We start from the raw sequence: 12,898 nt of genomic DNA on the forward strand, positions 1-12,898 counted from the left end.
CAAGCAATGCTAGGGAGACAAACACAGTCACACAAACACACACACACACATATATATATATATACATATATACGACAGGCTTCTTTCAGTTTCTGTCTACCAAATCCACTCACAAGGCATTGGTCGGCCCGGGGCTATAGCAGAAGACACTTGCCCAAGATGCCATGCAGTGGGACTGAACCTGTTGGTTAGCAAGCTACTTACCACACAGCCACTCCCGCGCATATATATATATATATTTTTTTTTCACTCAGGGGATTTTATCTGAAACTACAATCCAATGTGTATTTGAAAATGTGCAAAGAACTGCAGCATGAAAAGTCATACTGCAGCAGTCACGAGTAAACCGACTGATGAACTAATGGAGCACATAAAATGCTCAGATATTAATGTTTGTACTTCAAAATAGTCATACTAAAATGATTTCATATTATTTGAGCTCACACAATTGAGACTTGGTTTGGTGATGTGTGTGTATGTGTGTGTGTGTGTGTGTGTGTGTGTGTGTGTGTGTGTACTGTATCTATTGTCTTTCTTGGTGTAAAAATGTAATTTTCTCTCTGAGTGAAGGACGAAATATATGATGTTTAATATTAGGTGGTAGTGAAAAATGAGTGGTGAGTGTAGCAGATGAGTAAGGGCTAGATAAAAATGATGTGAGCATGCTCTGCAGTATGTGCAGTGTTAGTAAACATGCAAAGCAGAACTTGGACAAACTGAGAGGAAAATGGATACAAGAGAAATAGAAATTTCATGGAGGGTGCAAGAGGGAGGACTGCAGATACGATCATGAGATGTATATGCAGGATGACAATTGGACATAGAATTCCTGTTGGATCTTGTAGAAGAGGAAGACTGCAGAAGATGTGAGAGTTGTAGTAAAGGCTGGCCAAAAAAGTATAACAAACACAAGATGAAATTTATATCATTTGTCCTCAACATATGTTTCACCATTGTGGTTATTTGCATTCTCTGCAGTGAGTGCTCTGTGAACAATTGGATGCTGAACCACAACAATTCATCTGAGGAACACTTTTTCTTTACACTGCTAAGTACTGTAGTGACCACACCACTTTACTAGAAGCAGAATGGATGATGATACTATATAAAAACATTCATTCTTAGATTATTGCGGCGTTACGTGCACCCCCCCGTTTGTTTGTCCAATTTTAAACCCTGCACGACTTCTATACACACTGTCTTTCCTACCCACCATTGCTTCTTCACCAAACTTTTTGGCGCCCTCCGATTCTTCCCCTCTCTTCCTCCCATCCTCCTCCCCTCTTCCTCCCATCCTCCTTAATCCTTCTTTCTCCTTTTCTCTTGGTCACTGATTCTGTCCCCTGCCTTCCACCCTCTTTGATTCCTCTCTCTCTGTCTCTCTTTCTCTCTCTCCTGCAACCTGCTGCTTCTTAAACCATTCTGTTTGCCTTCGTATCTCGACCAACATGTGTCCCCGCTACCGAAACGGTAATTATTTCTACGCCAGCTATGTTGTTGTTGTTGTTTTTGTCTCATTTGTCTAAAGTCGTATGACAACCACCGTTATATATATTTTGTTATTCATTACTGTTTTCAATTTCGTTTTCGTCTCTTGTATTCACATCCGTCTTGTGCGTTCACATTCCTGTCTTCTACCAAGAATCTAATGCTTACAGCTTTTTTTCTTGGGGCTGGCCGAGTTGGAGCAAATATCAGAATTGAACAGCCGAAATTTGCTATGATGATTCGGTGTCTGACTGAAGATTGAAGGCTTCGAATGATTTGTCTGTGTTCCGTGTTCGTCCCTTCCTGTATTTCATGTTCATTATATATAAAAACATTCATTTATATATATATATATATATATATATATATATGAAAAAATAAGACAAAATAGAAAATGCTAAAATAATTTTATAGTGAACATTTCAGTACCGTTTCGGTCATTTTGAGACCTTTTCAACTGTAACGATTAAATAATTAAATTTAGAAAAATTGAAGAAAAGTTTTTTAAAGGAATATTTCTATAGTAGTGTTCAAATATAAGTGGCATTCTGCCTTTCTCTGACTCCCTTGTTTGCACTTGTGTGGTGGAGAACGACCTCCAACACACAAGTGCAAACAAGGGAGTCAGAGAAAGGCAGATGCCACTTATATCTGAACACTACTATAGAAATATTCCTTTCAAAAAACTTTTCTTCTAATTTTTCTAAATTTATTATTTAATCGTTACAGTTGAAAAGGTCTCAAAATGACCGAAACCGGTACTGAAATGTTCACTATAAAATTATTTTAGCATTTTCTATTTTGTCTTATTTTTTCATATATATCAACTCGTGTGTTCCTTTTCACCCTTATACATATATATATATATATATATATACTGGTTTCACACTTAAGACTTTAGCAATACTGGAGCATTGTCTTCAAGAATTTTAAGCCATCATATCAACCCCACTAATTATTTCAGTCTGGCAGTTAATAATTTCTCAATCTTTATTTTTTGAATCATTAAGGTAAAAGACCTAAAGAAAGATAACATCTCAACACTGACAACAGATGTAACTGGACTGGATCAAAACCATACTTATTAAGGAAAAGTTAATTCAAAGAAAGAAGGTAAAAAATATTGAAAGAGGGGGAAAAAAAACCCAATAAAAATTATATCAGAGTAACAGTTGGGCATTTCAAAATATAACTTGCTATAGAAGGAACTTAAAGCCTATACGGAAGCATATGTGGAGCTTTAGGTAGATAAATTTTGCAAATATTTGAGTGGTACACTTTGTGTGTTTGATTTCAGGACATGCTCCTTTTGTGCAACAGAAAATTATAAATGAATATGTTTGCTCAACAGAAGAAAGGATGTGACATCACATTGAAGACAGTAGAATAAATTATTTTTTTAAAACATGTCCTGTTTGTAAAAGCATATATATCTGATGATTTAATAGTGATAGAGCTGACAATAGAGGTATAGTAATGTTGATCTGAAGAGAACAACAATTTAAATTGAACAAAAAAAAAAAACCCTCAAAAAACAAAAAATGACCAACGAATTAACTAATAACAAATTGGCAATTCAGAGAATTGGATGTACAGAGTACATTAACTGAATAACAGAATATGTTATTCTGAGAGTTAAAGCTCTGGAAACAAAGACTTGATAGGAGATAAGATCATGTGTATTTCCTTTATATCCTGTTATCATAAGTTGATCCTTTCCATTTATTCTTACACTGTATAGAGTTAATGCTATATCCCAAATAATTCATAATTCATATGAATTTATAATAGGCCCTATGAAGTATGCATATTTTGTTATCATATAAATAAAAATTCACATAACACACATATGTATATCCATACATGCACATAAGGATAACTAGTTAATAATTCAGATATAAAAGTTGCCAAAAGTATCATAAGAAAAAATTTAAAAATTCACATAAGCGTGTAAAAGCACAAGTGCAAAGGAAAAGGTTATAAGCGATTTTAGAAAATATCATAAACTTAAATAACAAAAATAATTGTGTATGTGCATTAAAAGGCAGAAAGGTGAAAGGTTTCAGCATAGAAAGTAGAAGGCAAATATAGTATCAACAGAAAAAAATTAGGCATAAAAGTTATTAAAAATACGAAAAAAGGAAAGAAAATTCTGCAGGCAAAAAAATAGAGGAGGTTAATAATGTGTTAATAACAAGAGGATAAATGAAGAACTCTTTGAAATTAATGATGAAAAAATTAACATATAAATGAAAAAGAAGTTAAGGGAGTAAAGATAATTTGGTTGAGATAAAGCCCAAATTTAATAGGATCTTCATTAAAGGAAATAAAAATGCATTGAAATTAAAATGTGAATTGCAAACTTTAAACTAAATAAGGCAGCTAGTGCTTGAATGATTAAAACAATTTAGCAAGTGTGTGTTAGGTTATTAACTATAGTTTTACAACAATGATAAAAGATCAGGAATGAAAAGATTGGTTGAAATTGGTTTTGTTGGCCATTCATATTAACAATTTGAGATTGTGTAGAGAAAGCTAAATGTTCTTAGAGATGTGTGGCTTCAATGAATTTTTGCATAAAAATCATGAGCCAAGCAAATAGATATATAAATAGGCTGGTGAAGTTTGAAAAAAAAATTTTTAAATAGAGTTAGTAATATTAGTTAAGGAAAAGCTAAGGCATGTCGTACATATGAAGAGATATAACAATTATAAAGCTCAGAGGTTCAGAGAAACTTCAAAATTGTGAAGCCAGAAAAGTAACAAACAAATATCAAATATAAGATGCAGAAATAGATTCAAGCAGAAAACTGAATATACTGAACCTATGTCTTGGAGACACAAACTTAAAAATAGAATATGTAATATGTGGATGAATCCACCTTTTAATCTCAAAGCAGACCACTTTGTAACAGGAATTTTTACTTAAGAATACTCCCCATATAATCATAGGTATTATAGTACTTTCAGTAAACTTCCTATTAAGATCCCAATACCATAATTTAGCCCCTACTTATGCTTCTTCTAACCTAATGAAATTAAAGCAATCTAGTACTGCATATACAACTAATAATTGTAACTATGCTAATTATTTGTCATGTCCTTTCAACATCTAATGCTTAAATAAAGATATCACATACAAAAGTAAAACTACTGACTCCACTAAAGTATAAATGGATCTCACTGTAAATCCTTTTAAGATTCAAAGTTTTTCTTTCAGACACATTCCACATGTAAGACTATATCTCTTTGAAATTGTAAGCAGAACCTAAAGACCATAACCTTTCAAAACACAGACATACAACTAGACATAGTAAATTACTGATGTGCACACAGACATTCAGACAGAAACATAAACACATTGCACATGCATACATGTGCCTGAATATATATATATATATACAGAGTATGTAAGTGTATGCATGCTCAAAATGCCTTTGTAAACATCTATAAACAGGCTCCTATAAACAGAGGCACACAGAGTTCGCACATTTATGCAAGCATACATATATGCATATAGGAAGAATATATACATAGCATTCAGGCATACACGCACACATACAACAAATCCAGGTTACTCTATACCATACACAACACAATCATCTCCAAGTAAAATTTCACATGGATCTTGTTTTCTTATGAACACACACACACACACACGTATACATACACACCACACACAAGTTTTCTTGTCTACTTTTTTATCCCACTGCATATTTGTCAACAGAGTAAACATATCTTATTGTCTTGTTATGGAATTTCTCTATTCCATACAGATCATTATACTACACAGCCCATTCAAACAGAATCTGTTCCTAATCAGTATGCATCGTTAATGGGAACAAAGTTCATATTTAAATTTTAAAAGAATGATTATTTTGTTTGTATGAATAAACCAGTGATTTACTGGAAAAAAATTAAAAATAGAGTTCTGAGACTCTATTTAATTTCCTGTTTCAAGTTGCTCCTACTTTAGGAGATCATAGATCTCGAATTTTTAGACTTATGATATTAAGCCTTGAATTTTCTAATGTGTCGTTTCTTTTCTAAGACAGTAGGGTACAAAGTGAAGGAAGTACGGCTGCTATTTTTAGCAGGTCGGACGCTCGCGAAGATACTTTTTCGCCAGCGTTTGTTGGCACATTTGAGCTTACATGTGAGTATTATAGCAGAAAATCATGTTATGAATAGATTAAATGGAATATATTAAAGGTTTAGGTGGGAAATGAATAACTATCCATCACAGAAGGGAAAGAATGAACTTCAAAAGTATCAGAGTTATTTCCCCTAAACAATTACTAAAACAAAATAACGCAACTTGCACAAATTGTTTGTGTATGCGTGTATGTGTGTGTGTGTGTGTGTGTAATACGCGTGACTACACACATCGATTGAATTGGAAAACCCACTAAAACTCGAACTTATCAATATACTAGCTTCTTCAAGTTTCATACTAAAATAAACAGTAGAAATGGCATGAAGATCCAAAGGGAATGACGAATAACGTTCATGAGAACTTTTACACATAGTTACATCTTTTAATAATAGTTTCAAATTTTGGCACAGGGCCAGCAATGTCAGGGAAGGGGATAAATCGATTACATCGCTCTCAGTGTTCAACTGATACTTATTTTACCGACCCCGAAAGATGAAAGGTAAAGTCGACCTCGGCGGAAATTGAACTTAGAACGTGGAGACGGACGAAATATCACTTAGTATTTTTCCCGGCATGCTAACGATTCTGCCATCTCGCCACACCTTTTAATAATTATTTCTTTTTTGCCCACAGGGGGCTAAACATAGAGGGGACAAACAAGGACAGACAAAGAGATTAAATCGCTTACATCGACTCCAGTGTTTCACTGGTATTTATTTAATCGACTCCAAAAGGATAAAAGGCAAAGTCGGCGGCAGCAGAATTTGAACTCAGAACGTAGCTGCAGACGAAATATCTATTTCTTTACTACCCACAAGGGGCTAAACACAGAGAGGACAAACAAGGACAGACAAATAGATTAAGTCGATTATATCGACCCCAGTGCGTAACTGGTACTTAATTTATCGACCCCGAAAGGACGAAAGGTAAAGTCGAGCTCGGCGGAATTTGTACTTAGAACGTAACGGCAGACGAAATACGGTTACGCATTTTGCCCGGCGTGCTAACGTTTCTGCCAGCTCGCCTTTTAATAATGAAATGAAATAATACAAGCTCCGTCTGAGAAATTCCAAATACTTTCCCACCACCCAATATCAGCATTGCTAGGCATAGGCGTGGCTGTGTGGTAAGAAGCTTGCTTCCCAACGACCTGGTTCTAAGTTTAGGCCAAACGCGTGACACCTTGGGCAAATGTCTTCTACTATAACCTCGGGCGGGTCAAAGTCTAATAAGTGGATTTTGTTGAGGGAAACTGAAAAAGTGCGGATTGAGCTGCTGTCTTGCAGACTTTAACATATTTTCTGTTACTTTGTTATATACCAGTTGTATTCAATGAACTTTCTACAATCAGTGAGGACAAAGATCATAGTTTTCTTACCATTAATTTATATTGCAAATAAGAAAATGGAGAAACACATTAGTTGGTTTATCCGCTTTAGGATATTAGAATGTTGACTTATTTATTTATCAAAACGACAACCAATATAACATACATATATACAGTATAAAATTCAATACATATAAGATAAAAATACAAATAGTTATTAAAAAAACATTAATATAAAATATTAATTATGGTTGTCGTTTTGATAAATAAATAAGTCAACATTCTAATGTCCTAAATCTAATAAACCAACTAATGTGTTTCTCCATTTTCTTATTTGTGATATTATATATATATATATTTGTGCGTACAGGTGGTAGTGTGTTTACGTCCCTGTAACGTAGTGGTTCGGCAAATGAGACCGATAGAGCAGGTACCAGACTAATAATAATAAGTACTGGTGTCGACCCATTCGTGTAAAAACTCTTCAAGGCGGTGCCCTAGCATGGCCGCAGTCTAAAGACTAAAACAAGTGAAAGATAAAAAAATAACTTTATCGAGTTAACAAGACAGCTTCTATATGGTTTTTCGACTTATAAGAAATAGCAGTCTAATCGGAAACTTTGCTTGAGAAAGAGACTCTACGTTCTTCTGGATAGGGATGTACTCAGACGGGGGCAAATGATGGCATTGGTTTTATTGTGAAGAATTCACGTCTGAAGATGATGGAGCCCAGTGAGAAAGGGACCGAACAGGTTTTCTCTCTTCGGCTCCTCAAATCCGATGAGAGTCTGAACCTCCTGTAGTGGCTATGCATAAATCTTCTACTTCATTCATGACTTAAGAGACTCCTACGACCAGCTCTCAACTATAATACAAAAGCTTCCGAGTTCGGAACAGTTGCTGCTACGTGGCAGCTTCTTTACCAGAGTGGGCGTCGATAACAGTTCCTGGTTCAAAGGCAGCAGGTTGGCAGAACCGTTAGCACGCCGGGCGAAATGCGTAGCCGTATTTCGTCTGCCGTTACGTTCTGAGTTCAAATTTCGCTGAGCTCGACTTTGCCTTTCATCCTTTAAGGGTCGATAAATTAAGTACCAGTTACGTACTGGAGTCGATATAATCGACTTAATCCATTTGTCTGTCCTTGTTTGTCCCCTCTATGTTTAGCCCCTTGAGGATAACAGTTCCTGGTTCAGAAGCCTAGAGTAGTATGGATGGGTCTGGCAGCATAAATTAGAACGCAAAACTGTTCGTACAACGAAACTTTGCACATATTAAGAATTTGTGTCTCCAACACCTATTTGCAGACAATTTCCACGCCAAAGTTAGGGTAAGGTATCTTGAGGATAATCACACTTCATATTCCGACTATAATTTGACTTGATAATCAAAAGATGTCGCCACCTGAGAAACATGCTTTCAGAGTGCCGACTGTGACATGAACCATTGTCTGTTTTGCTGCATAATCAGAAGTGCAATGTCCAGATAAAGTAGCGGTGGGGTGGAGAGAGAGAGAGAGAGGGGGAGAGAGAGAGAGAGAGAGAGGGAGAGAGAGAGAGAGAAAGAGAGAGGGAGAGAGAGAGAGAGAGAGAGAGAGAGAGAGCAAAATAAGTAGGTCGCGCGAGAAGAGATAGATAGGGAGATAAAAAGATAGCGAGATGGATGTATAGACCGATGGATAGACAGATAAACAGGTATAGAAATAGCGAGATAAACAGATAGATAAATGAAGAGCGAGATAGATAGATAGATAGATAGATTGCAAGATAAATAGGTAGATAGATTGATAGATAGATAGATAGATAGATAGATAGATAGATAGATAGATAGATAGATAGATAGATAGACAGATATATAGATAGATAGATAGATAGATAGATAGATAGACAGACAGACAGACAGACAGATAGATAGATAGATAGATAGATAGATAGATAGATAGATAGATAGAGATAGATAGATGGACAGCTAAGTAATAGATACAAAGATTATCATGCAGGCAGTTAAATGATTGATTAACATACAAACGCCTGTACAAGTACGGGGTTATGTACTATATATCAACATTGACTTATAAAACCCGCAGCACCACTGATATTGGGTCAGTGCGAGACCAATTAAACGTCGGTACATATTTAATCGATTAATTCATATCGTGCAGCAAGTATTACGATGCGACCCGACAAAATGTGTGCAGGCTGTAAAATCATTAATTCACTCATCACACAAAAAGAAACGCGTGGGAGTATGTTTTATTGTTATAACAGTTATCAATCAACTGAAGCATAAATCGCTAGTCAAGAAACCGTTTCGGGTCTTAGTAGTTTATTATTTCTTTATTGCCCACAAAGGGGCTAAACACAGAGGGGACAAACAAGGACAGACAAAGGGATTAAGTCGATTATATCGACACCAGTGCGAGCTGGCAGAAACGTTAGCGCGCCGGGAGAAATGCTTAGCAGTATTTCGTCTGCCGCTACGTTCTGAGTTCAAATTCCGCCGAGGTCGACTTTGCCTTTTATCCTCTCGGGGTCGATAAATAAAGTACCAGTTTCGCACTGAGGTCGATCTAATCGATTTAATCCCTTTGTTTGTCCCCTCTATGTTTAGCCCCTTGTGGGTAGTAAAGAAATATATATCGACCCCAGTGCGTAACTGGTACTTAATATATCGACCCTGAAAGGATGAAAGGCAAAGTCGACCTCGGCGGAATTTGGGTCTAGTAGTTTATGGTGATCGTAATTTTTACTTGGTCATACAAGATCGAGACTTTGATGTTCAAGAGACAAAGGGCTTCTTTCTACCACCGGTGGGATGAAAGCCTAGTTAAAGTGTATCGATTTGTGTTTCCACGATTCTACTTAGATGGTTTATTTGATTGAGTGGTGTTGTATAGCCACAGGTAATCTCTGATCGAGCAAATTTATGACGTTAGGCATTCCCGATGCGATTATACTGTTGTAGCGTACCTTAGTGAGGTCCTCTCTATCTGGCATGTGTGGCCAATCGCAACCTTCTGATAAGGTCCCGTGACACAGTCTTCTAGGTTCTCTTCTGGAGCCCACTAATCTCTTTAAAAGCTAGCTCAACAAACCGTAATTTGTCTTTGGTTCTCACCACTGGTAGAGGGCTCTGTAGCGTACGTTAGTGAGGTCCTCTCTATCTGGCATGTGTGGTACGGAAGCTGTCCGTCATCCGCCACGTCAGCATTCGTACCACACATGCCAGATAGAGAGGACCTCACTAACGTACGCTACACTGTGTTTCCAGAGTATTCTAACAGGCGTGAAAGAGTAAAGTAATCTGTTTGAAGTATTGCAATATATGTAAATGGGTAAATGTTTACAAATAATACTTTGAGTTATGCGGCTGAAGGTTTAAATAAATTATGCAGGGTGATGTTAATGAATGAAAACAATGAGAAAAAGATTGTATTACCTGACAAGCATTGTTTAATGATCCCATAATATTTCGGGGGAACGTTTTTCTTTTTCAAACGGAAGGAATAAGATAATCAAAGATTTCGGAGAATGCGTTATTACCTGCAGGCCAGTTTAGTGTGATTTAAAATGTATTTAGCTGCTATTTCTAGTAAGTCGTGTGATCGTGAAGAAGTCGATGGAATAAGTATAAGTCAAATACACGAGTCAATTTAATCGACAATGACTTTCTCCTTAATACGGGGTTGCATTAATTGGCTCGTAGTTCGATTGGTCGAGACAACCCGCATCTAACAGTCTCAATTATGCTCTGACAGAAGCCACCTCTGATGATTGCTTTTACTTTACAATTAAAGTAGTTGTAATTAGAGAGACTTGGAAATAATTAACTGAATTCATTTACCAGGTCTGTCTAACACTAGCGAATCCAAAAAGCCCTCTTCGACGAAGCTATAGTGTTGCCTATAAAAAAAAAATAGTAAATAAAATGGAAAACAGTGAATTCTGCACTCAGAAACGTTTCCATTTTTTCCCCATTTTTCTGTAAACCTATTTTCTCTGATGTAAGTGGTTTGGACGATTCTGGGTTAATATGGAGAATGGGCTGGGTAAACTAAAGCAATCAAAATATTTCTGTATGGAACATTTGATGGAATTAACGAACCGGCATCTTAGAAAGTGATTTGTAATTAAATGAAATGTATCACTAATTCGTTTTATGGTATTTCCAAATGAAACACTCCATTATTGCATGACCGGGGAAAATTTCTCAGAGATGGGTTCTGCCTGAAAAACACATAGTTAAGTGCTGTCAGAGCAAATTCACTGTGTTGTTCGAATAGCCGACAAAATACCTTGCTGTATTTGTTCCGGACTCCTGCATTCTCAATTCAGTTCCGCCATGGCCAACACTGCCTTTCATTATTCCGGGGATGACAAAACACTAATTTAGGGCAGTGGACTGGCAGAACTGTTGGATGGGATGCCCCCCGATACTCTGGCTCTTTGCTTTCTGAATTCAAATGCCATCGTGACCTACTGAGGTGGTGGAATTAATCCGTTGCCTAATCTAGCATCACTCCCTTATCTTCGAGCATCTTAAACAGAATTTACTCAGTTACAGGCATTCGGGTTCGGTCTCTGGTTTGAGGATACGTTCCTCCCTCCCGTCTTCAGTCTAGGAGATTCTGAGAATTGGGGCTGCTAACTCCCTTGAGTAACATATATAAAATGGAAGCTCACATATTTAATACAATGTTCCCGCAAAACAAATTAATTAAAATTACGCCTATAAGGAATTAAAAAAAGAAAAAGCATTAAGCTTACTGATTAATTCATAAGAAGCAAGGGATACCACTCGGAAAACCTAACTAACAAAAAACTGCATGGGGTTTGTAATGGAGAAAAGATCTATTCTTTGACCGATACGATGACTACGGCGAGAATGTTTCGGCCTCGTTAGACCTTATCAGTGAAGCATATTTTTACTCGTGCTTAGAAAGTTTGAGATGAGTGTATTCTAGTAGTGGTAGGAGTAGTGTAGATGGTGCCATTTATCTTTTAGTCAATGAAGTGCGGCTATGCTGGGGCACCGCCTTGAAAGGTTTTGTTCAAAAAATCGACTCCACTACTTATTTTTAAAGCCTGGTATTTATTCTATCGGTCTCTTTTGCTGAATCACTAGGTCACGGGGTTGTCAACAAACCAACGTCGGTTGTCAACAAATACATTTACCAAGACACACACATAAGTACACTGCGTTTATCAAATGAAATCCATTCATTAGGCTTTGGGTTGGCTCGAGGGTTAGAACCCAGAACCATGTGGCTGGGAAGCAAACCTCTTACACATAGCCACTTTTTGTATTCCTTTTTATATACATATGGCGACGTACGTACACTATGGTTTCTTATATGTAAGTATATATATATATATATATATAGGTTAATCGAAACGGGAAAACAGAAAAAACAACAACACGTGGAACAATTACAGTATTATTATTATTAGGCGCTCAGGAAAATGGAAGAAGGAAGGTATGACGTTTCGAGCGGAGCTCTTCGTCGGAAACATAAGAGAAGGAAGAAAGAAGAAAGATCCCGATGTGGGCGAAAGAGGGGAAAAAAAACGCGACTGGTGTTTACGAAGTACACATGCTGAAATGACCGGAAGTTTTGGAAACCAAGGCCAAAGTAGGTTTCTAAAGCCAAAAGAGTGGAGACAGGAAGGTTGGTAACAAAAAAAGATGTGTATGTATGTGTGAGTGTGTGTATGTGTGTGTGAGGCGAGATAAAAAACAAAAAATATATGTATATGTTAGTGCGTGCGTCAGTATGTAAGTGTGTAAGGTAGGGCGAACAGTAGTTGACATAGCAAGTCTCGAGTGAGTGGTCAGTAGTAAAAAAGGAGGAAGGAGGGAAGAAGGGAAGGAGGGAAAGGGTGGGGGCGTATGTAACGTGCCAGTGTGTGTGTTGAGTGGTAGTGTGTATG

The 12,898-nt window shown here is 36.8% G+C and overlaps 1 protein-coding gene across 7 annotated transcripts in view; it reads right to left on the reverse strand.

Moving 5' to 3' along the window:
* LOC115215394 (ninjurin-2) overlaps window positions 1-12,898 on the reverse strand; it is a 119,695-nt gene that overhangs the window by 21,830 nt on the left and 84,967 nt on the right. The window contains exon 1 of one of the 7 annotated variants that reach the window (XM_036506603.1): window positions 10,407-10,715. The exons of 5 other annotated variants lie outside the window; for them this stretch is intronic. In XM_036506603.1, the coding sequence (XP_036362496.1) occupies window positions 10,407-10,433 (27 nt within the window). In that variant the 5' untranslated portion in view covers window positions 10,434-10,715. Of the gene's footprint in view, window positions 1-10,406; window positions 10,735-12,898 lie in introns of those variants that run through there. One more of the 7 variants, XM_036506621.1, reaches the window with a different exon arrangement.

Source organism: Octopus sinensis, linkage group LG1 (assembly GCF_006345805.1).
Source record: "Octopus sinensis linkage group LG1, ASM634580v1, whole genome shotgun sequence".
NCBI classification, from domain to species: domain Eukaryota; kingdom Metazoa; phylum Mollusca; class Cephalopoda; order Octopoda; family Octopodidae; genus Octopus; species Octopus sinensis.